This window comes from Podarcis erhardii, assembly GCF_964252035.2.
Source record: "Podarcis erhardii genome assembly, chromosome: 6".
NCBI classification, from domain to species: domain Eukaryota; kingdom Metazoa; phylum Chordata; class Lepidosauria; order Squamata; family Lacertidae; genus Podarcis; species Podarcis erhardii.
The window spans coordinates 44,870,476-44,896,893 of NC_138510.1; the positions used below are offsets into that span (position 1 = coordinate 44,870,476).

General features: G+C 40.9%; 1 protein-coding gene across 6 annotated transcripts in view; it reads right to left on the minus strand.

The window, feature by feature from the left end:
* Positions 1 to 26,418, minus strand: part of FOXP4 (forkhead box P4) — a 159,247-nt gene that overhangs the window by 74,593 nt on the left and 58,236 nt on the right. For all 6 annotated transcript variants that reach the window (XM_081865383.1, XM_081865381.1, XM_081865384.1 and 3 more), the window contains one exon: positions 13,826 to 13,915. In XM_081865383.1, coding sequence (XP_081721509.1) covers positions 13,826 to 13,915 — 90 coding nt within the window. The remainder of the gene's footprint in view (positions 1 to 13,825; positions 13,916 to 26,418) is intronic.

Consider the following 26,418-nt stretch of genomic DNA (forward strand, 5'->3'; position numbering starts at 1 on the left):
GATCTGATTTTTATCCGGACCTCATGGAAAAGCAAATAATGGGCAGTAGTCAATATTTGCACAATGGGAAATCTAAAGGTTGGAAGAACCCTTAGATTTTGGGGGGAGGGGAGGGGAGAATGGCCCATTACACAAAGAATAACTTTGCACTGACAAAACATTCTCTTTAATACAACCCAAAGCATGTTTGTGTTTGTTTGCACATGCACTCTACTGGGGGGCGGGGAAAGGTGACCTGGAGGAGAGAAGCAGCCAGACAAATTGGTGCCCATGCAATTCTCTCAAGAACCTAAATATGCCCTCTGTCCCCAAAAGGCTGGTGACCCCCTCTAATAAAATGTGGTAATGGGTACATACCAATCCACACTCCACACATGAACAGATTTTGGACTGATTTTCTAAATCTGCGTAAGGTTAACAAGCAATCTAGTACCAGTCCTATTCATAATTTATTCCATTGGCCTACCCTGGTATCTGCCTACAGCTTTAGTTCCAACATTACGCCTACACAGTTGTACAGAACCTGATTATAAACTTCTGTAATTTGAAGCAAGATGCATAAAACATTATTAACAATTCTTGGGAAAGAACTTTCCTCAAGGAAATGGGTTCAGATGAAACCACATGTTATCACTCCAAATAGAGTATGATATACAGTGGGACCTCAGGTTAAGTACTTAATTCGTTCCAGAGGTCCGTTCTTAACCTGAAACTGTTCTTAACCTGAAGCACCACTTTAGCTAATGGGGCCTCCTCCTGCTGCCGCACCGCCAGAGCACGATTTCTGTTCTTATCCTGAAGCAAACCTGAAGCACTATTTCTGGGTTAGCAGAGTCTGTAACCTGAAGCGCATGTAACCCGAGGTACCACTGTACACATGTATGTTATGTCTCTTGCAACCCATAGAGCTCTAAGATTCAATGAAAAGGGATGAAGAGAACACTTAAGAATGTACATTAACATTCCTTGATGGTAAACAAACTAGGAACAAGGTCATGTCTGATGCTTTATTTACCCTATCGGCCTTCTAAGGTTGCATCTGCCTTTGCTGATCTCCAACCTAAGGCTAGTGTAGGTCAGGCTGTGCATCAGACCTGTACCAAGTTTTCCTATCATCCTGGTATAAGCGACTCCTATCTTACGTGCAGGGGCACTTTAGACTGAGGACAGTGCTGCCACACAGTATCTGTTCAAAACGAGCTCAAATTTTCTTGAAACCAATCACATAAAGCAAGAGCAAGTAGTGGTGAAATGCTCAAGCGGGACAGAGGCTTGGTTCACATGTCACATTAATGTGCAATGGCGTGTGCTGCTCAAAAGACAACACTTCACTCCTCCCAGCTACTTTCTTCAATGTGCCGCGGAAGCAACAAACCAGAGGCTGGCTAGCTTTCATGTGTGAACCAGGGCTCATGGTTTGTTTCTCTCTTGACAAACCATGATGGTAAGCCAATGAGACTTTTTCATCCGCATGTTGCTTGTTCATTTTAAACCAGTGTAATTTAAACTATGGCTTAAAGTGATGTGCAAACCAGTTCAGAGTGTAGCACATAGGAAAAAAATTCTGTCAGGAAGAGTGCAAGAGAACTAACTGCAGTAAGACCAAGTGGGGGGAAATCAGCTACACAGCAGACACACAGGCAGCTCTTTTTCCTCGAGTGAGGCAATGCAGAGGGGCCAGTATTGATCTGTCTTCATTACCCATTTCACTCAAGTTCAAATCAGCAAAATACACTTTTCCACACCAGTGCCCTCTCTGCCACAGCAGACAAAAGAAAAGCAATTTCCTGCAGTTTGCTCCAAACTTGCTACTCCTTCCATGTACTATTGCCCCCCCCCCCCCTTCTGCTACAAACATGTCTTCAGATTTCCTCCACAATATTCCTTCAGAAATGGACGGTCTTCAGGAGAACGGCAAAAGAGAATCCAATGTTGCTTTCTAATCACCAGATTTTTTTCAATAGGCATGATCTTGTTGCAAAATTAGTTTCTGATACAGAATCAAGAAGATCTCTGAAATCCAAAACCATTCCAACTATAGACCTTCTGAAAAGTATTTAGTCCATATGGTTGGAAGTAAAACGTGGCCCAGCATAGAGCAAATGCAGCATAGTGGTTAGAGTGCCAGACTAACACTGCATTGATCCAAGTTCAAATTCCCAGTCATGTGACTTACTTGGTGACATTTAGGCCAATCACGTTCTCTTAGTTTAATCTATTTAACAGCACTGTTGTGAAGATAATATGGGGCAGGGAGAGTGGGGAGAAGAGAGAGGAAAATCCTTGCAAGACACCCCAATCTCTTTGGAGGAAAGGCAGGATTGAAATGTAATACAGTGGTACCTCGGGTTACATACGCTTCAGGTTACAGACTCTGCTAACCCAGAAATAGTACCTTGGGTTAAGAACTTTGCTTCAGGGTGAGAACAGAAATCGTGCTCCAGCGGCGCGGTGGCAGCGGAAGGCCCCATTAGCTAAAGTGGTGCTTCAGGTTAAGAACAGTTTCAGGTTAAGAACGGACCTCCCGAACGAATTAAGTACGTAACCAGAGGTACCACTGTACAGTGGAACCTCATGTTATGGATGGGATCCGTTCCGGAGGCCTGTCCGTAACATGGAACTGATGCAAACCGAAGCACCACGTCTGCGCACGGGCAATTTAGCGCTTCTGTGTGAGTGGCAAAACCCGGAAGTAACCCGTTCTGGTACTTCCGGGTTGCCACGGGACGCAACAAGGAAACACGTAACCTGAAGCAGACGCAACAAGAGGTATGACTGTAAGTAAAAAAAATATATAAACAAATAAAAAGTGGCAGCATAGTTACAGGGCTACAGCACTCAAAATGAAATCCTAACACAGAAGAAACTTGGGGGGGGGGGAAGCAGCTGAGGAAACCACCACTTAAATAATCAATACTGGCAATTTCACACCTATGTATTATGCTGCAGGAAGCTTACTAGGAACCTGGGGCCAATTTAGCATTTCACTGCAAACATACAGCACAATATTATTACCGTACTATTATTCAAACAATTAATTACCTGCCCTTCACCCTAAGGTCCCTGGGCAGGTACAAGGATTATAACCCAATGTTATTATTAAAACACAATTATTACACAATATTAAATAGAGTTTAAAAAAACATAAAATTATAGAAAGAAGGTGGGTCCAAAAATACACATCTCAAGTGTCAACAGCCAGGGTAAACAGTATTCAGCCTTTGCTGAAGGTGCCAAAAGCACCTCTGTGGGGAGCCCCACAACTTAGGGGCTGCCACAGAGGATGCCCTCTCTCAGACTGCCACCGTCCAATATCTGAGGGTGCTGAACATTCAAAAGGGCCCCCTCTGGCACCAACTATATATGGTAGGTGATGTAAGAAGGAAGTGGCTGACCTGGTATCACACAGTGAGCTTCACGAATGACTATTTTGTCTCCTAAATAAAGTAGAAATAATAGCTGATAAAGGCACCATTAGATCACCTAGGTTAAATCAGAATACGTATTGTGGTAAGACTCGAGGTAGCTAAAATCTAATTGTTTCATGTCAGCGGGAGTAACACTATCTTCAAAACGCCTCTTCAGATCCACACTAATTTTGAATCTTTGTATATAACCTTTTGAAAGCCCAGCTGAAAAGTGACATTCACTTACAAATACAGAGACTCCTGCTACCAGGGCTGGTCAAGAATGAATGGTCATTCAATAACTTGAATGGCCAAGTTATTAAACCTATCATTACCTCCACACAAAGTTTCTAACGACAAGCAGCAGTTTACCTTCTTGAAATCAAATACCGTAAGTGTTCCTCTCCTGGACAGAATGTGATATTAAAAAAGAATTTAATTACAAAAAAGGAATCAAAGGAATTTTGTTTTAAGTCATCTGATGTCACACATGCTTGGATCTAGAACTAAGAATCGCAGATTACTTCACAATGGAACCAAGAATCAATAAGATGGTGGCAACTTTTAAACTGTTACCCTAAATTGCAGCCAAAGTGATTAGGCTTAGTTCTAGCACTTCATCAGGAAAACTGGAATTTCTCTTTAAACATTTCAAATATTGATACAGTGGTACCTCTGCTTACGTACTTAATTCGTTCGGGAGGTCCGTTCTTAACCTGAAACTGTTCTTAACCTGAAGAACCACTTTAGCTAATGGGGCCTCCCGCTGCTGCTGCGCCGCCGGAGCACGATTTCTGTTCTCATCCTGAAGCAAAGTTCTTAACCAGAGGTATTATTTCTGGGTTAGTGGAGTCTGTAACCTGAAGCTTATGTAACCCGAGGTACCACTGTATCTTTATACTAGGGTGGAATTTTCAGGAGTGACTATTGATCTGAACCTATGACTGTAGTTACCCAATTGGAAATAGCACACACACACGCGCGCACACACACACACACACACACACACACACACAGAGAGAGAGAGAGAGAGAGAGAGAGAGAATATGAATGAGAAAACCATCAAGAAAGCAGTTAGGACACAGCTGAAAGTAATGCCATATAGAAGAAAGGCTCATGACTTCACTTGACTGAGAAGTTGCCATCACTAAAATGATTTGTATTTGGCTTCAGAATTTTAAAATAATCAAGGGAATTGCAATGACAGCTCTTAAATAGTCATACATCCAACATGCAATACATTTCATGGATTATGATTACTTTGATGTCTATTTAGGGTATGTTTGATTACTGTTTTATAATAAATACATGATTTTTATTGTAATGTATTGTTTTTTTCAGATTTTATATTATGCTCTATGTCCTTAACATTTTTTAAGTCACTTGCAGACTTTCTCATGTGGCAAATATTATTTTATTCAGTTTACAGAATAACAACAACAACAATTCAGAAACCTCGCTACCAAAAAGTGTGGTCATAAATCAGCAGGCTTTGCATGGCCGCAAATCACCTGTGAGAAAAATGCCTTAACATCCATGTTTGTTCCAAATGACACAGAAACAACCAAACAACAATAAGGTATATTGTCTGAAATCACATCTCAGCAGCACACCTGAAAATGAATACAAGATGATCTGCCAGGTGAAGTTGAATGGAAGAAATGCTGCTGGTCCAGAGTTTGGACAAGATGATCCTTAGGTTCCTTGAAGCTCTACAGTTCCATGCACACTATTATTTTTGATTGATCTCTTCTAGCAAAACATTTATGCGCAAATTCAGAATGTTGCACGGTCAATGGAACTTTACATTTTTAAAAGAGTTTGCACTTCGCAGATAATTCATGCACATCTGAGAGAATGTTCCTTAAAAATTCTACACCAATGGCATCATACACCATATCTCATATTACTTCTGATATATCTGCCAACTTTTGGAGAGGTTGTGGGGGGAAAGAGATTTTTTTCCCCTTCTCTGGGGGGAATGCCCACAGGTGTTGTTTTTTAAAAAATCGGTGTAGTGATTAGGGTGTCAGACTAGGACCTAGGAGACCAGGGTTCAAATCCCTACTTGGCCATGATGAAGCTCACTGGGTGACCTTGGGCCAGTCAATGCCTCTCAGCCTAATCTACCTCACAGGTTTCTTGGGGGGGATTAAATGAGGAAGAGAAAAGCTCCTTGCAAAAAGAAAAAAGGTGGTATATAAATGATTAATAATAATAATAATAATAATAATAATAATAATAATATACCTGGAATTTAGTTATTGCAGAAAAAAATAACACATTATGGGTCTGTAAGGGGCAGGAAGATCCTGGCCGTTTCTATTTAGTACGGCGGGATTTTATTTCATATAGTTTAGTTTCCGGTTTACAGGTATCTCTCCCCACACTGCCAAGAGAAATAGGATTGTAGTGGTTTTAAATTGGGTGTTTTTATTTAACATGTTTAGGTTTTGTATGCCCTGTTTTTAGTTGGCTATAGGATTGGATGTTTTTGTTATTGTTTACGTCTCCCTGTGGCTTCATAATAATTTGAAAACTAATGATTTTTTTTTAACAGACCATTCAGGCACATTTATCCATACAGCTAGAATTTTGGGGGAGTAATTTCTGCACTTCTGGTCCACGCAGTCCCCAAAACGCAGAGTAGCCTGAGTCTGTACTAGCTTCCCTCTAGTCTTCACAGTTGATAAGAGACCAGTCTGGGCCATGAAGACCGTTAAGCTTAGCGAGTCTTTCTAAAATGCACACACTTTGTAAGACAGAGCCCAGCCACAAGAATAAAAAGCTGTCATCTGGATGTGGCTCCAAAGGCAGACTGATGAGTTAGGGTCCAGTAGGGGACAGAGGCCCCTGAAGTCAGGTGGCAGGCAGCCAGCTTAGTTCTGTTTATTAAAATTGCATTACAATACCAAATTAGGGCACAGAAAAACACCTTTTAAAAGGCGGTAAAAGTAAGTGAATTTGTTTGACTTAGCTTGCAGTCTTGATGTGGGCAAAATGTTGATTATTTGACATAACGCCATTCATTAAGATCAACAGTCAAAACAAAGTTTTGGCATTCCTTAATATTCACAATGTGTATACTATGGTATAAGTGAAGGGCTAAAAAGCAGACTATAGGAGACAACTTAGTCTTTCAACCACTACCTGTCCACAGAAGAGTCATAAGTGAGGGAGGGAAAGGGGGAGAGAGAGAGAGAAAGGGGGAAGGAGGAGAGGGAGGGAGAGATTTGAGAGCATTTTTACAGCCTGTTCTGGAACAATTTCCCTAGTGCTATCCTTCCCTCTCACTCCCAGCTACTGAGGAGGAAATCTATCAGTTCACTGCCAGTCCAGGATATGGTTACACTTTCACTCCAAACTTGGAAATTGCTGCTTTCCTTTCTGTACCTAGCTGTGCAATTTGTTTAGTTTCAGTTCCTTATACCCTCCTTGTAAAGCAAACAAACAGAAAATCCTTTCAGCTCAGTTCAGAGGCTACTAGACTGAGGGAAGCGCTCTGCTTTCTTTCTTTATGTGGGTAGGGAGAAAGGTTGGGAGGCAGCCACTGCAGCCCTGGCAAGTGAGTGGGAAAAAAGTGAAGTATGTGGTTTTTGCATCTCCTAAAGGCAGGGAAGCATTCCTGCTTCACTTAAACTTTGCCATAGCGGGGCTCGTGTGGAAGTACAAATTCAGATTACTTTGACACATATTTAACAATCACCTCGGTGTACCCCATCACCAGGCCCAGACCTTGGCCCAGGAATCTTGCTATATACATTCTTCATTCTCACCCATATTCTCTACATCTGCACCCCACCCCCATCCAGCCTGGAGAAACTCTCCTGGTCAATCTCATCCACACCATTCCACTGTTAGATAAACTTCCTTTCAAAGTGAGTCTGCTTAATCCTATATCTCCCCTCATTCAGATCCTCCTCCAGTTGTAATGCGGGGCATGAGGAGGGGAGAGAGGTTGCTGAGTTATGAGCTATTCCTGACTCATGTCTACAACTTTCACAAGTTCTTTTGCAACACAAAAGGTGGGGAGGGAGACAGGACGTCAGGCTCTGTTAACTCTGAGAAAGCCAGCAGGACAGACAGAGGGGAGGCTGGGAAAGGGTGGACTAGGAAGGGGGAGAGAAAGGAGATTGAAAAACAAAGTGTGAGAGAGAAAACAGACCATGAATGAGTGAGGGTGAAAGGGAAGATAAACAGGCAATGACAGAATGAGACTAGGTTAGAGAGACACAGCTACACAACACATACACACACTTCATAGTTACCAGGAAAAGAAACAGCAGGGGGAGAAAAACAATAAGAGAAAAATTCCAAAAGATGGGCATGTGTGTGTTTGCACACACACACAAATATATATAAACACATAGACTAAAAAAAAAAGAGGAGACACTCACAGATTACAGGAATCTGACTTCACCCTTAACTGCCTTTGTTCTTTCAAGATATTTTCCATTCAGTGACTGCATTTCCTTCCTGAAAAAGCTATTGGAAAAAGCTGGCTGTTGGCTTGAAAGAAGCCCTGATGAATTATTGCTGTTAATATCAGCAGTGATTTTGCCTTCTTCACTTTCAGTTAAACTCATTAATGGAGATGGCGGCCCGTCTGGTACCTTCACAGAAGGGCTACTCCTTTCAGGGCAGGTGTTATAGAGGCCCGAGGGAAAGAGGAGGAGGTGGTGGTTTAGAAGAGAAGGAAAAATGTTTCAGGCCAGGTCTGGATTCCATCATATCCCACAAACTCCCTTAAGAGATGGCATTTTTATAGTGCATTTTCAAGACTGGAAAAGACCCATTAGGGCATAAAGACAGTCTCCCTGCCAATATAGGATTTTCCCCTATAGCCATCTGCCTTTTCTAAATTTACTGCATTTAAAGTAATGGTCTTCCATAGCCACTGTTCCAATATAGGAGGTGCTTGGGCCTAATCCAAAGTTTGTTGAAAAAACAACGAAGTCAGTGGAAAACTCCCAGCAGGGCTCCATTTAAAACTTCTTGGAATAAAATAAAGTCACCTAACATATTGCCAGGAACTTACAGGCACTCCTGATGGAGAGAGATCAGAATATATAAGCAAAGCTATTTTGTGGAATGGATACTGAGAAAGCTTAGATCTGTTGGTTCCAATGTCATTTTTCATTGATCAGGTTTGGAAAATTGGGGTGGGAGGTGGAGAAGAGTCCAAAAGACCCTAAACTTCATTGCCCTGTAATGGTTTGAGATGCCGAAACTGACACATTAAACTGGTAAAATTCCCCAAAATGGCTTTAGTTTTGCTAATCCTAGTCCCATCTGGCTGTTCTGAAGATTAACATCTTCAACAATATTTTAAGACATGAATAGGGGTGCTGGACATCAGATGAAGTCTTATTGCCTTCAGTGCCAACAATGGTACCTTGAAGGTGAGTGAGCCTATACCAATTCGATTTGATAGGTTTAGAAATAGGCAGCCAAGTGAAAAAATAAATGCAACAGACCAGGATGAGGAGAAGACAGCTTATACACTCAAGATCAAACTGCAGGTATGTGGTTCCAAACTAAATAGAATAAGTGAGAGGGGAACACAACAAGCAATATAATCCCCTTGCTTTATTCCAGACATATTTCAACAGAAAGAAAATGAGAACAAACAGTGCTGAGACCACTGCATAGATTTGGCTCCCTGGGGTGTCCGGAAAAGCAGAAGGCAGCCTCCCCCATCTCCATACTCTCATCCACTGGGTTTCCTCCATTTCCAGCAGACTGTGGAGGCAGTTCAGTTTGGTATAGGCGGGACCTTCAGCTCCAGGAGAGCACATACTAATTACTTTCCTTTGTTAATTAAACCCACGTGGCTCTAATAAGGTAACCTGCTGTTCGCCGATAAATTTAATTAGCCTGAAGGGAGAGCCCCTCCACACAGCTATTTAAAATTGTCACTTTCCATTCACTTGGGCTTCCCCCCCTTCTCTTGCTGTTCCTCCTTTAGACCTGAATTTATGCTCATTTTGCAAGCCCTTTCATGTCCCAAACCTGCTGCCCTCAATGGCATGTACATGTTCAATGACCTCCATCTTGGCAACATCTCTAGGGACATTCAAAGCTGAAAGCAGGACACTTTTATAGCTTTGCATCTGAAGAGCAGGCTTTGTGCTTCGGGTGTAACTTATTCAGAGTGTAACTAGGTGTTACAAGAAGCACAGAACTGCTGCCTCTCCACGTCTCTCTCACCCTCTTCCTCATAGTGTCTACATTAACACAATGTGTGATGTGATGTCATCATGCTATGCATTGCCCTTGTGTCATATCATTGGCTGTCATTTATCGGAGAGGGGCAGAGCACAACGTGACAACATAATGTCAAGCATGATAGGAAATGTTTTGAAGAAGAGTGGAAGAGAGACACAGAGCAACAAAAGATCTTTGAGTGCATCCAGCATCTTTCTGAATCACACAGAATGAACAATAATCTGCAGCTCACGTTTTGAGCATTATATTGTGAGGGGGCAGGGCTTGCAAAGATATATATTTGGTGGTCAATGTTCCACTTCTGAGAAGGTTTCATTGATCAAAAGCCATGTATTCTTCTAAGGCCACCCTGCCCACCTTGTAGTTTTCAACATTTCTACAAATGACCAAGGACTACACAGCGTCATTTTCCATTATCCCAGACTAGGTATTCAGGCAAAAGGTCAGATTCCCACACCCCAACCACCATCTGTGTGTCTGGCTCCTACAGCCCCATTACTAGGCTACCACATCAATTTTTTAATCTATTAACTGGAAGCACTTCACGATTAATTATGTTGCCACGGACTCAGCTATGCTGACTCAAGCCCTCACCTGTTTCCTTTCACTGAAAGGCTTAGGCCTTACTTGGTCAAATATTAAAGTCCACATGGCTGCAAAACCAGCTTTTTGCCATCCAGTGGAATGTCTCTTTTTAACATGTCTTATTTTAATGACTCTAACAAGGTTCAGCCAACATGCTTCCCTCTCTTCCTCCTTGTGCTTCACAACCGAATCTCTTTTAAAATTACTTCACTCATGAAGACACCATCTGAACCCTTGGTAACTTGCCAGCTCTCTTGGCTATCCTGCACCATCCTCGTTGTTCTTACACCAACTTGACATCTCAGCAAGGTGGCTGTTATGTGTGGACCCCGTTTAAGAACACAACTTAAAACATAGGGTAGCTTCTGACTTGCATATCTTCCAATGGCTAGTTTCGCCTGTGTATTCTTCTACTCTGTCTGCAGATGGCAGGTAGTTGTAGCATTCCTCAGATCTCTGTCATGCTCTGGCCATCTACACTGGACAGGGTTTGTCTGTCTGTTTGTTTTTCTTTTAGGGGGGAAACATCTAGTTCTCTCTTTGCGTGGTATGGAGGCCCTTCCAAATGGATATCCCATATCGGCTCACTGTCTCTCTCACTGGATTGTCAAGACAATTTCACACTGCCATGAGATGCAGAACGTTAATTGTCCAGATCTGTTTTTTGCACACTCCACTAGCTTCGTGATGACTCTACAGCTGTCAAGAGGCATAGCCATCACTAAGATCCACAGGGCAGCAACCTGGTCCACAGGTTTGACTTTTGCTAAGCAGTACAAACTGGACATGAAGAAGCCTTCATGATTCCTGCCCTAAATGAGATCTCACAGCATTGCTGCCCATTTCCTCTTTACAATGAAAGAACAAAATATTCTCCCCTATGAGGGGTTGCACAGAATCCATGAGTAAGAAACAGATAATTGCTCACATGTTATTTTTTAAAAATAGGTATCATGTGCAGTCACACATCTCACCCTCCATCCAAACACTATGAAAATATCCAGAGGATCATGACTATTTTTACTCGTCTTATAGGACCTCTCTGCAATGGTTAGGGGATGGGACTGAGCAGAAAGTAGTGACTGTGCCTGCTAACTTCATTTATGATCAGTTCTTGAGGATGGGCAAGGGAGCCATTACTCCTGGTCTTCCTGAGCTTTCTATAAAATAATGCCTGTGGTATTGTGCTAGCACACACTCATTTATGGGGCTACACAGAATCCAAGAATGCACTGATTATGGTGAGTGTATGACCTTTCATCTGGGGGACACATGCCCCCAAATTCACTGACCAGTATGAAATCAGCTAATTACAGAGTGAATGGCAGTTGTGTCAGAACTGGATAAGTTATGACATCAGTGGTCTATTTAAAAAATCATTTAGCTTCTCACTCTCCAATTGAAATCATGAAGAAATAGTTAAGATGAAATAGTCTAGGATGGAATTATAACAGATAGGATCATCTAACTCAGAATTGTCAGGTCATTATTAGCTCCAGTCATGGTCTTAAGTAGAACTCTCTCTTGCTATCCAAGATCATTTAGCTTAAGATGGCAGGGACTGAGCGCAGGAACTTATGCATGCAAAGTATATGCTCTGATATGGAGACTTCACTAACATGGTCACAGGGATATGCTTTAGCTAAATAGGAATCAATAGGGGAAGGGACATAAACCTAGAGTGAGATCAAATAAAATGGTGGACAGATATGATGGTCCAAAAGGATGAAGACAGCAAGGAAGTGGGTGGGCAAGCAAAGACAGGGTTGATTAACCCATTTGGCTATGTCTTTATTTTCTATTTAGATTGATAAGATATACATAGTAAAAGATAACTAAACAGATCTTGTTTATAAAACATTAAAAAGTCAAAACATATTTAAATAAAAAGAAGAAAGAAATTAAGAAAAGAGTATGAGAGAAATCAAGCATAAAGTAACAAGTGATCAGTATATATTGCTCAGCAGCCTGGTTAATTATGAGGCAAACCGGTTATTACAATTAAACAAATGAAAATAAAGCATGACTATTTTGTGAATTTAAAATTATAAACTCAATTGTTCTGTGAGTTTACTGGGAGCATAGCCCTCCTTGCTTCTTTTATAAATAAGAAAGTTAGTAGTAAGAGGTTGATTCCCTTTTCATGCCACTACAGAATATATAGGGGTTTAGGAGATTTCCAATTAGCAGCTATCATTTGCCTCACTGTTGTCAAAAGGAAAGCAGTTAATTCCAGGCTTTCTTTAACTATTCCCTTTATAGCAAGTTTATAGTAAGATTTCCATAAACATTGCCACCATTTATGGCATCTCACTGACATGGCAACATCTCAAATGTGAAGTGTCCCAAATAAACAAATCCACAGGAGCAATACGCAGTGGCCAATTTCCTTCTGAGCCTAATCAACTAGTGGTTCAAAGATGAGCCTAGATCATGTCTTGGCATGCTACCATTCTGTTACTAAAGTGGGTTGAACAGTAGGAGAAAAACTGCACTCTGTGCCGGTGACAAGTGCTACAGATTGCCAGTCTGTCATGAAACAGTGCAACCTCACCTGAAAATGGAGTACATGTGGCTGTGTGAATCCAGTCCTTAAAGAAAAAGGCTCAAAGCCCAACCGTGCCATATCACATGCTAATGCAGAATATTGGCAGGCGTTTAGTCCTCAGCAAGCTCTTCTACACCTTATTGTTTAACATTCTTTGTAGAACCTGGGAATCCTGCCATAGGTTCTTGCTACCCCAGAGCACTAAGGCATCCAGCAACTCTGACGCTTTTCTCAGTATGCTCTCCTCCAGCCTGAAAACCTAAAAAAAAGCTTCCAGTAACACATCTGCTTCCACATATCAACATCCAACTCACTGCTCTGAGCCACTTTAAATATTATATCCATAATGGGAATCAAACACACAGGTGTCTTAACCAAGCTCTGCCCAAATGACAGTCAAAAGTATGTATGTATGTATGTATGTATGTATGTATGTATTTACTGTCCTTCATCATAAGATCTCAGGGCGGTTCATAGAAGTAAATCTACAAGAATACAGATGCTACTCTCACTTCAAGTTCATAGAATCATAGAATACAATCCAGATGTTTCTGCCTTCCTCTGATATTAACTCTCAATGAATTAAATAATTTCAGCACAATTCTCCAGGCGTACTCAACAAGTACAAAATTCTATAAATGGTATTTAAGCCATATGACCTTGGATGACATCTTTAAATAGTTGCTTGGCTTGCTTTGGCAATGTAAAATTTAGTATGAGTGCCACAATTAAAAAATATATATACACCAAGAATGTATTCAGGAGTGACAACCTCATCAATCAACTGACATGGAAGGTGGCCTACTAGGTAAATACCAGCTTGGAACATGGAACAAAAATTAAATTATCATCTGTGTAATGGAAACAACCATAGTGCAATACCTCCAAAGACCACAGTAACATTAGGTATATAAGGAATACTAATATATCTTAATACTATAGTATTTAAGAACCAAAAGTTTGTGATTCAGAGGATCAGCAGTGAGTTTTTTAAAATCAGATCAGGAAGCATAGCTTTTCAGAGGCACTTTTTGCCAGAAAGCTCTTATCCTCTCACCTGGACTGCTGGCTGCTTATTTTCATTGCTGCTGGGAGAAGTCAGCCCTGTTGCCTGTTGCAGAAGGAACTGCCGTGCCACCTGAAGAGCCTGGAGGGAAAGATATATAGTACAGGATGAAGATTTAAAAAGTGGAGTCTCTTTTTATATTCTTTCCAATGCAAACTTGCCATCAAATTTGAAAAATAACTACTCACATACTCAAGACAGCAGATCAAATATTACTTGCCAAAGTAGTTTGTATTAAGCATGCAACACTGGCACAGAAAGACCACAAATAGCAGGACCTCCATGAAGCCAGGCATTTCTCTTCCACCATTGTGAAGGTTCACATTACTAGAAAGATCTGAGACCAAAGAATGATCCAGGATGCTGGAAGACTAAGCTAAAACAGAAATAGTCCTCACCAGCTATCAGCATGGGAGACTACTAGAGCTCCAACATAAGAGCCATATTAATAAGGAAATAACAGGTTTTCATTTTTTGACAGAATTACAAGCCTGGTAGATGAAGGGAACGCAGTGGATGTAGCCTACCTTGATTTCAGCAAGGCATTTGACAAGGTGCCCCATGATATTCTTATAAAGTAGCTGGTAAAATGCGGTCTTGACTATGCTACCACTCAGTGGATTTGTAACTGGCTGACTGACCGAACCCAAAGGGTGCTCATCAATGGTTCCTCTTCATCCTGGAGAAGAGTGACTAGTGGGGTGCCACAGGGTTCTGTCTTGGGCCCGGTCTTATTCAACATCTTTATCAATGACTTGGATGATGGACTCAAGGGCATCCTGATCAAATTTGCAGATGACACCAAACTGGGAGGGGTGGCTAACACCCCAGAGGACAGGATCACACTTCAAAACGACCTTGACAGATTAGAGAACTGGGCCAAAACAAACAAGATGAATTTTAATAGGGAGAAATGTAAAGTATTGCACTTGGGCAAAAAAAATGAGAGGCACAAATACAAGATGGGTGACACCTGGCTTGAGAGCAGTACATGTGAAAAGGATCTAGGAGTCCTGGTTGACCACAAACTTGACATGAGCCAACAGTGTGACGCGGCAGCTAAAAAAGCCAATGCAATTCTGGGCTGCATCAATAGGAGTATTGCATCTAGATCAAGGGAAGTAATAGTGCCACTGTATTCTGCTCTGGTCAGACCTCACCTGGAGTACTGTGTCCAGTTCTGGGCACCACAGTTCAAGAAAGACACTGACAAACTGGAACGTGTCCAGAGGAGGGCAACCAAAATGGTGAAAGGCCTGGAAACGATGCCTTATGAAGAACGGCTAAGGGAGCTGGGCATGTTTAGCCTGGAGAAGAGGAGGTTAAGGGGTGATATGATAGCCATGTTCATATATATAAAAGGATGTCACATAGAGGAGGGAGAAAGGTTGTTTTCTGCTGCTCCAGAGAAGCGGACACGGAGCAATGGTTCCAAACTACAAGAAAAAAGATTCCACCTAAACATTAGGAAGAACTTCCTGACAGTAAGAGCTGTTCGACAGTGGAATTTGCTGCCAAGGTGTGTGCTGGAGTCTCCTTCTTTGGAGGTCTTTAAGCAGAGGCTTGACAACCATATTTCAGGAGTGCTCTGATGGTGTTTCCTGCTTGGCAGGGGGTTGGACTCGATGGCCCTTGTGGTCTCTTCCAACTCTATGATTCTATGATTCTATTCTAAGATAGATCCAGGGGGATGAAATTTATTTTCTTGATCTGATTTTCTGTGTGTCCATATCCCACTCCAATCTCATAGCAACACAGAGATAGTGCAGCGTCAAGTAGCTGCATATTGTTTTTAGGATGGAGAGGATGGGATCAATAGTCTTTTGGCAACAGTCAAAAGGAATAGGCTTCCATTGACCTAACTCAATTTAGATTTACCCCACTCCTCCACCTTGGTCTTTCAAGTCTCAAATACAAGCATAGATTATGTCTGTACACAGATTGGCCTAGATGGGCCAATATACCTTCAAGAATGACTTTCTGGATACAGATTGTTAAAAATCCTGCCAGATTCAAATATTCTAGGCAGCTGGGAATAAAATTTGTATAACAAATTAAGTAGTCACTACATATAGAACTATGGGTATTTTTTACTTACTTGTTCTATCAAGATACCACGTTTCAGCCAAGACTCCCAACACATAATCCAAAATTTAAAACTACTAAAAAAAAAACCTCACTACAAAAAGAAACCAGTTGTACATAATATAGAACAGAATTCTCTCAGGCAGACTAATGGTTCATTCAGGAGCTCCTGGAATGGGCTCTCTAGCCTGTGCTTCCTCACTTTTGTCTTCCTTCAAGACACACAGGACTTTAAGTATCCCCAGTGAAGATGGGGAAAGGGCTTCTCACCCTTCTTCAGGCCACTGATATGTCTCTTCAGGAGCTGATGGCATTCCTGTGCGTGATCACAGGCAATGGCTAGCCTGGTAAGCTCAACAGCAAACCATGACTGGCAAGCAGAGGGTGGAGAGTTGGGGAAGTGGAGAATAGAAAGGTGTGCATGAAGGCATGGGACTTTAAAAAAGAACACACAGGCATGGGAGGGAAGTGCACTCTAATATGTCAGATCACAGCAGCCATACCGCAGAGGGAAAAAGTCTATGCTTGCAAAGAGCAGAGGAGAGGGGTTTCATTCAGGAGCCAAGAGCAGACTGCAAGCAGAGAATAACCCCTAACACAAACAATCCTGTGGTACCAAAAGCGGCTGCTCCCAAAGCCCCACTTCCTCATACGTTTCTTATTTTTGCTTTGAGAAGAATTATTTTTTAAAAAAATTGGTACATTTCTGAACAACAAAGTCATTGTAGCCCTGCCTGCAAGACAGGTTTTTATTACAGCATAGAGACAGGAGGGGGGAGCACGGAGGTAGAGGTCGACGGGTCATAGCCCAGCTTGGCGGTGCTGCAAACAGCATGTGGGTTCCACTGAGCTGTCAACACCGCAGCCGTAAATCAAGACTCTGGCTTCCAAAGGGCGGCTGTGCTCTCCCCAGTCAGCAGAGGCACTTGCAGGGTGTGTCCCAGAGAAAGAACCGCTTGTTAATTTTCCACATTTCCAGCTATAAAGAACAAAGTTACTTTCCGTCAGGCATTTAAACCTTACATACTGTACCGTACTCTCTCTGTTTGGAGGAGCAGCTGATTTTCAACACATGGATCAAATTAGTGTGTGCACACTTACCCGTATGCAATATAATTGCATACACCATGGCATGTAAATGCAAGACAGAGACTGTATTGTTGTAGCTACGAATGAGACTGATGGGCACAACCTAGTTTTGCAGTGTAGATAGATATGCATGTGTGCTACGTGCAAAGCATATGGACACACAGTGTAAACAAGAGTATCTACACACATGTTACAAAGTGATCTCATGAATATCTCTCATGCATACACCATATCTGAGAACACAGCAGGGATGTTTGCAAGTAATTTTATTTCTACGACAGTATTCAGCACAATTATAAGGAAGAACATACTCATCACACAGCTATGAAAAACACATGAGCAATTTTTAAAATGCATTTTAATATCTTAAAGTTTCAATATGATCTGTGTTGCATACTGCATGTACATCAGATTTACCATGCGTGTAAACTTTAAAGGTTAGCATCACTATTGGTTTGGAAGCTCACCATATGTGCATCTTTAAGGGAGACATCCAAATTTTTTCCAAGTGACTTTACATTAAGACACCACACAGATGCCCAAATGATACCAGGTGTTTTATTACACTTTCACTAAATGCTAAAAGAAGTGCAAGATTGCAAACACAGTCTTTAGAAGCGGCTTACTGGCTAAAAAGCAACAAAGTTACAGACACTTCCTTAGTCACACAAACAGTGCTAAAAGTCTCTTATAGCAACTTCTCCACCCACCCACCCACCCACCCACCCACCCACAATATCAGCAAACCTAATACAATTGTCAGTCATATAAAACTCAAAAACATGCTCCTAAATACATACTTTACAGGACAAACAAGCACTGAAACCGCATTGTGTTCATTTGAGAAGACATGCAGCAACAATGGAAAATGCCACAGACTAAATAATTTTTAGACTTGGTGTTTTCAATAAAGTTCACTGGTCTACATGTCAACACATGAAAAGTAAGATATCAACAGTCCATTTCTGTATAAATAGTTCTATAAATCTAAGGTGGTGTGTGTTGCCTTCTTCGGAAATGAAAGCGATGTTTCCTTGCATTTGCCTACTATACAGGCATCAACCAAAACGACAAAAGAAAACAGTCGCAATGAAATCCCATTCAAAATTCAACAGGTTTAAAGTTTCAGCTGCACCATCTGGCTTCCAAATACCTGTGGCAACAGCTCAGGCAGCACTTTTATCCTCTTCCAATGTGTACAGAACAGCCTGCGCCTTCCCTTTAAAAGCTTCCATTTTGCAGCAATTTTTGCCCAAGGGCAGTTGCCCCAAGGAAGGGTGGATTTGACTGCAATTTAAGAGGGTTGGGTTTTAGTCATGGCACAGTTGTACTGACCTTCCATGTGACCTGGATTGAATCCATTCTGCTCTGTGTCCTTATTGACTAAAGTGTGGATTTATAATATCACTGACCTCACAAGAAAGAACACCCAACTGAAAAGGTAAGTTCAAGGATCGTTGTAAAATCCTTCCAACAATTTGGCAAACGAAGAAATAGAGGCTCAGAAGAGAAGATAACTGTTCCTTTATAACGCAGAGTAAGAATCGGGAACAAAACTGGAGTCTTATTTCATCTAACTCTCCGACCCTCGGAAAGTCTTTCAGCACTTCACACGTCTGCTTCCTAATCTCTCTTTCAATGCTTCACTATTTTAATTAATTATGCTTCATTAGTTCAATCAATCAATTAATTAGCCAATCAAAGTTCAAGAGGAGTCCTACACAAATTGAGGAGAGAAAAGAGCTCCACTACAACACTAGTGCCATAATGATCGGAAGGCCAGCTTGCCAGAAGAAACTGGGATGCTGTAGCCAGCTGTATGAAGTCTCCAATAGACCCCATTTTAATTGCATTAGCCACACAACAGTAGCTTTGTTCACAAGGGGACAGCAGGGACAGCCCCCTGTTTTATGGGCTTTGGGAACCCTGTAAAGTCTGTGTGAGTTTATTAAGCCTGGTAGTGGCTTGTGCAAGAAGAATACAGCTCGTGACGGGTGCCGGAACATGTCAAGAGGGCACCAAGCCAGGCTGGTACGCAGGAGACCTGCTGCTCGATTAAGGGGATACACAGCATGGTGCATGAGAGCCAAGGGAACGGTGGACAGAATATAAGAGGCCCACCCCATACAAGCTCTCGTGGGGGAATTTAATTCACTCCCTGCTGACTCTCTCACTTTGTTGTGCTCTGAAGCAAGAAATTACAAGATTTACAGGAAAAAATGACATGGCCGTACAGTCTCACACTGGGGTCTCCCTGCAACAACTATGCAGCTCACCCACAGAAGGCCATACAATCAGGAATGGGAGAAAAATGAGTAGGGGGTAAAAACACACAACTAGGACACAGCAGTATACATGGCTCCACTTTTCAAACAGCAAATTCCAACACCGTAGAGACACTTCTCCATAATTATTTTAAAGTCAACATGCTAGTCATATGAACTGGTAGCCAACATTTTTTTTCATAGGCAGCATATAATTTTCCAACCACCTGACAATATGGAAACTAGTAGTTTGCTCTCAATCCATTTAAAAGGAAAGCTCACCCCCACTACTACCACGGAATAGGGAGAAACAGGCATGTGCCTTCAGTTCAAGAACCTAATTGCCTGGTTATTTGGAAAAGTTTGGATTTTCTCATAAATGTATAAATGAATTATAATTTTGTACCTCTCTCCTAAACTGAAAGTAAGAACAAATGAAATTCTTTAAGAGCCATTTGGTCTGGAACAGGTTACCAGATAGGGCTGCCTTCTGATTTGTGTTTGGAACCACTGATTGCATGTGCAATCAGATGGAAGAGGGCGATTTGTGGTTTTGTTCATTATCAAGTATAATTTAAATTAGCTTTATACATGGATGTGTTATTATTATTCATTAGTAGACCTGAAACATCCAAAGCAGAATTAATAAAGAGTAATTAATAGCTTGGGTAGACTATTCAGGATATACAAGTAATTGGGCAAAATCTGAATTAATACCAGTGGGCAATTGCAGACAACTTACTTTGTATACTAACTGGTGATTTTGTTGGTGTCCAGAGGTCTTAACATAGCTAGGTATTTTGGTTCCAGGAGATATTCATCAAACAATTACACTGAATTTGAATCGGTTGATAAAGGTTTTCCAGTGATTTGGAACAATGAGCCTCACTCAAATTTAATATTTGGGGTTAGGTTAATGCACTTTAGATGAATATTTTGTCATGGATAATAAATATACTTTGTGGTGTTTCGTTGCATAATCTCCAAGTATATTTTCAAAGGACTAATGACATATTTCAGAAGTTTATGTAGGATACTTCTGCACTACATTTTTCACTTAAGAGAACGCAGCTGTCAATATTGGAAGGAGGCAGATATTAGTTTACATGACAGGGCTTATTTGTCAGCATGTACAAAAGACTGGCATTTTTTTCCTTCCTTGAATTCCCCAGCTTGGGCAATTTTAGAGATGGCTTATTTGGCACCCTTATTTAGATGGTTAGTGCTGGGGTCTAGGTTTCATAAAAGGAAAGACTCTGTGCCACCTAACAGAAAACTAAACTTGTAAACTGTTGTTTATAAGTGTTACAAGGGGTTTTTTTTGGGGGGGGGTGTCAGACTCCTCTGATCCCTTGATCCAGCAACTGTTTAAAGCTAATTAAGCCTTCTAATTTCAAACTAGCTTCCTGGAGAGGTGGTGGAGGATTAAAGGGCTCAGTGTGAGACAGCAAATGGGCGGGGCCCCCTTCTTCACAGAAAAAGCCAAAGTTGAGAGCAGAGTTTACCAGTGATGGGACCTAAAAGTAAAGCAGCAAGCTAGAGAGAGCCATGTCTGATTTCTGCTGGAATCCAAGACTGTGGGCAATGGGGTGTTAATGCGGTGAACGCTTCCATCATAGGCTCAGGTTGTATATACGTGTAAATAAACCATAAATCATAAAGACACCACAGTGCCCACTGTCCCTCATTCTAAAAGGAAACACACAACCCTGGGTAAGCACCTGGAACCCCTGGAATCTCACAAGGCTTGGGAGGGGAGAGGAGGGAAGTCAATAAATGTATGGTATAATAAAATATGTTTAATTTATAATGCAAAATTTGAAAAATTAATAAAAATTATATTTAAAAAATGGAATCTCACAAAGCTTGGAGATAGGTGTGGAGAGCAACAATAAGCTCAAGAACTCAGGTGTGGAATAGGGAATTAGAGGGCATCATGCAGCCCAAACAATGAAAATTTGCTTTAGTCTGTATGGAAAATTTTCTTAGACTTGAAATTGAGATTGATTTAGCAAAAATTAATATTTGAGTATATTAGACTCCACAACATTTGTATAGGAATGCACTGTCTAATGAAGGAAGATGTTGGAGGTATAATGCCCCATACCTGTTTTAAGAGCTAAATCCTATCCTTTTAGCCCCTCCTTCTACAAGTATTCAATACACAAAGCACCTTGGTCCCAGAGCAATGATTATGTCATTTATTTTCTTTATTAGCCTAACAAACAACAACAAAACTATTATAAAATTGTCACTGATCAGTAAACATGAAACAAACTTGCTGGTAAAGAGTTCTGTAGATAAAAGCACAAACAGACAAAGTGCTAGGCATGGGGATGTAGGTTTTAACAAGGAATGAAAAATTAGGGGAATGCAAATACTCAGTAAAAGAATATGGAAATGATAAGAGCTAGAAAATGAATGTATCTGAAGATAAGAGAACCTTCAATGCAAAGATGGAAAAAGGTAACAAGTGAAGCTAAATATATATTCAGAAACAAGATCATATTTGCATGCAGAAAAAATAAGATGGGCAATAGATCCCCAAATAAAAACTAAGTGATATTCTACATCAGAGTAACCCCATTGACTTCAATTTATCTACTCTGAGTATGGCCAACACTGAATAATACACACAATAGGCTGAAGCGATGATCAACTAAAACAATAAGCAAAGCGGGACAAAATAACAGAACCAAACATGGGCACAATTAAGAAGAAAATGTTATTAAAATTGTTGTTTTCTGACAACTGAAAATTACAAGAATAATGTTGACATCTGAGAGGAAAGAAGGAATTGGAAGAGAACATTTGTTTATTTGTTTGTTTATCATCATTTATAGTCCACTCTTCTTCCCCAAGGATCCCTAAGATCTCTATCTTGAGGAGAAGTAGTAATCACATGATCAGTAGATAAAGAAATGGAAAGAGAAGAGTCCAGAGGAAAAATATGATATTCCCTTTGAAAGATTTGGCTTCAGAGAATGAGAAAGCCACGAGGAAATAAAAAGACGAGATGAAAAATTAACAAAAGAAGAGAAAAAATCAGAGACAGAAAGTAACACAACATTGTCACCACGAACATGATTATTATAACTAAAAAATAAGACATGGACAAGAATAAAAAGCAAGGTGATTAAAATAGAACATTTAAAAACACTGGTAGACAGAGGAAGAGGACAAGGAAACAAAAGAACCATTAATGGAAATGTGGCAAGTATGGTTAGATAGATAAGACAAAAATGAAGAGAATGACCAACAGTATTGAAAGTAGAGGACAGAACAAGAAGAACAAGGACAGATCAAGATGAATAGACTATTAGCCATCTTCACTTGACTGATAATTAAATAAGGTAAAAGTAGCTTCTGTTGAGTGGTAAGATCAAACAAAAAACTAATGAAGATCAAATAGAGTTAGGTAAAAGAAAAACCAACAAATGAAAGAAACCACATTCAACCAGTTTAGAAAGAAAGGAAATAAGATAAATTAGATGATTGTCAACAGGCAAGAATCAGTGCTAAGGCAAAGATTGCAAAAACATTACAAAAATATAGGTAATGGTAAGATCTCCAGAAACCTTTTTAAGGGAAAAAGACAAAACAGGAATAAAAGAACCAGAGGTCGTTTTGGATGAAGACAAACAGAAAGACCATTCAAAGAAACAGGGGATAAAGGAAAAAGAAGGCAGCAGAGAGGTTCCAAAAAGAAAGGGCAAAAGCAGCAAATGCCATAAATATAAGAAATAAACAGCAGTTGATTTATATCACAAAAAAATGACCAAGAATCTGAGGAGCTGAGTGAGAGAAAGAAGAAAAAAGGTGGAACAATAATTTAACAACTGAAGAGAGACAATGAGCATTGTGGAAAAATCAGTTTTTAATATTGCCTAACAGGGGAAAAGGGTGAGCATTAAGTCTAGACTTGCGTGGCAAGTCCCCTCCCCCATGTGAAATGAAGACACTGGACACATTATTTAAGGTTAATGGGCATAAAAAGGCCACAACTTTATTGATTACAGAACTGAAAGGTATTGGCCGTAGGCATTGGCTCCTATCGACTACCCAGCATGGAGACCGAGAAGGGTTATCCACAAGCCGTGGAAGTACACCAACTAGGATCCCACGGGTGTCACCGCTCGGGGGCGTGCCAGAGGCCCTTACCTCCCTAGGTTTTGGACAAGGCAACGCCCCCCGGAGTCCTCTACTGGACTACCCTTTTCATTGGGGGAAGGTGATGGCGCTTCCTTCCCCCCTTCATTTGCATAACAATTAACCCCCTGCCAATGCCTAACCGCCAATACCGCGGAAGTTGTGACGTTTGCTACGAGGTAGGCGAAAAAACCAAAAGGCTAGAAGTGCGCCAAATTGGAAAAATTCCTACCAGGTCCCTTGCGGCGACCAACCAGAGTCCATAGCAAGGTCATAGCTAGCTAAGCTTAAAGGGTGGGTGGGATGGGAAAAACCGCCCAGCTGGAAAGGGGAAAGAGGGCGGTCCCTGGGCGTGCCTGGCCTTAAATAGGCTAGGCCCCGCCTCCCCAGCCCGCCGATTGGCGGGCTGGGCCGAAGGCACACCCGGGGATTCCCTGTTCTCGCGGGGGCAAAAGGCCAGCCCCCGCGTGTGTGGGAGGGGATTGCCCGTAACACCCTCTCCTCCCAAGCTCAGAAATGGCTTTCTAAAAAAACAGTGTGCTCAGGACCTGCGCCATAAACGTGCAAGTTGTCTAATATATGAATGAAGAGACTGGAAGTAAGAAGTAAGCCAAGGCTGAGAAAGAAAGGATTATGAGACTAGGCAGAAGAATAAATTATAGTAGAAAGAACAGAGCTAAATAGTGAAACAGCCTTATTAGGAGAAGATGAAGAGAGAGGAAACAGGAGGTAATTGCAAAGAAATCCTTCAAGAGAAGGGTTTCATCTAGGATCACAGAGTAGAATCAAGGAGGAGAGTAAAAGCAAGCAAGTGGTGATCAGAAAAAAAGAATGAAAGCAAAAGCAGCAAAACAAGAAAGTTTATTGCAATATCCGAAAGATCAACTAGGTTACTCTACTAGGAGAGATGACAGAACATACTGCACTACCCCTTGCCTCTGCCTTTCAGTACCAAAAGTTAGAGATGCAGGATACTTCCTGATAGGGGCTTAAGAATGTTAATGGTTGACAAGAGTTTCATAGGGATGCCATGAAGAGGATGGACAGATCGTGAGAAGGATTTAGAAGAGCTTGGGGAGTTGGTGATGGATGATCCTGGATGATCTTGAATGGGAGGGGGGTCCTAGCAGATTAGGGGAGGTGAAGTCAGGACCACAAGAAGTGTCTGGAGGGATCAAGTGGGTTGGCAGAGGAGTATTCAATCCCCTGACATCAGACATCCCTAGCCAGATATTGCTGTTGTGGAGCTGTCTTTGGACTCTCCTGTCACTTTTTTATATATTTTATTTTCTATTTTTATAACAATAATTTTCACACATATTCAATCCAAATTTACTTGACTGACCTCCCCCCCCCCGTTTCCATTTCCCCCCTTTTATTTCCCTTGCATCTAGTTATTTTTCCACATAATTTGAAATTCTTTTTCATATCCTAATTCTATTTTCAGTTCATAAATGTTACAACAATCCTGCTAATGTTTCCACATTTTTACAGTGTTCTTCAAAGTAATTTATTTAAAAAATTCCATTCTTGATTAATTTTTTCCTCATCTTGGTACCTGACCTTCACAGTTAATTTAGCCATTTTGGCATAGTCTATCATCTTAAGTCATCCATTCTTCTTTCGTTGGGACGTTCTCTGCTTTCCACTTCTGGGCAAGCAGCATCCTGGCAGCTGTGGTCGCATACATAAATAATCTCTTTTGCTTCTTTGGCACTTCATCTCCTAATATTCCTAGTAGAAAGGTCTCTCTTTTTTTGACAAATGTATTTGTAAACATTTTTTTCATTTCATTATATATCATTTCCCAGAAGCCCTTTACCTTTTTGCATGTCCACCACATATGAAAAACCGTACCTTCTTTATCTTTACATTTCAAGCATAAATCAGACGAATTTTTATACATCTTAGCAAGTTTAACCGGCGTTAAATATAATCTATACATAATTTTCCTTTAATTTTCTCTTAGTGAACTGCATGCCATGAATTTAAATTGCAAATGGGTCACTAGCGCTCTCTCTCTCTCTGTGTGTGTGTGTGTGTGTGTGTGTGTGGTAAATCCAGATTAAAAGTTTGGGGGTGGGGTATGGATGCTACAGATGCCATGAAGACCTTGCCGGGGGGGGGGGCATGCATGAGGAACACACATCCCACAAGAAACATCCACTCAGATTAGATTCTATTATCCCATTGCCATCAAAAAATGTAATCCTAGCATAAGCAGTCATTACATCTCAGTACTGTAAAAGTCTGCTAGAGGCTAGGGCTAAGGTTTGCTACATGGTTGTATCCATGAAAAAAGATGGAGCCTTTCACAAGGAAAAGAACAGGTAAAAGGAACAGCCATATTCATATTACTCTACAAATTCTCAGTGGTTAGCCTGAAACAACATCCCCCAAAGACACAGAAAGAGAAGATTGTAACAGGGAATTCAGTTTTGGTGTGCAACTGTGGAGTGGCACTTTCATCTAAAGACAGAATGTTAAGAGACACTGAAGACTCAAAAAGCTACTAAAGAGAGATTTTTCCTTGAAAAAAGAATCTGATAAACTTCTGAGAAAGGTAATCAACCCAAATGCTCTGGGTATTTTAATTATTTTATTTTAAATATTTGTATTTGATGAGGACATTTTGCAATATCATTTTGGGTCTTTGCCCTTTCTTTTGCTTCCCTTGGTTTTGTTTTTCCTAAGAGGAATATTAGCAACAATTCAAAGCCACTTGGCAATTGTGTTAGCCCTTTGGCATCTTCTTAGGATGAAATAAGATGCTCCCCTATGAGAGTATTCTGGCTGACATACAAATACTTTTCTTTAGATTTTTAACCCACATAATTCACAGAGGCTTAAAATCACATTTTTAAAATGAGTTTCAAAAAAAAGTTGTTTAAAACTATAAACTGTGTTAAAGACAAACATGTTATCCGATATAGCCACCAAATCCCTGACAGTTACATGTTTGCCCAAATATGAAGGTCTTGTTTTGATGCTTCTATA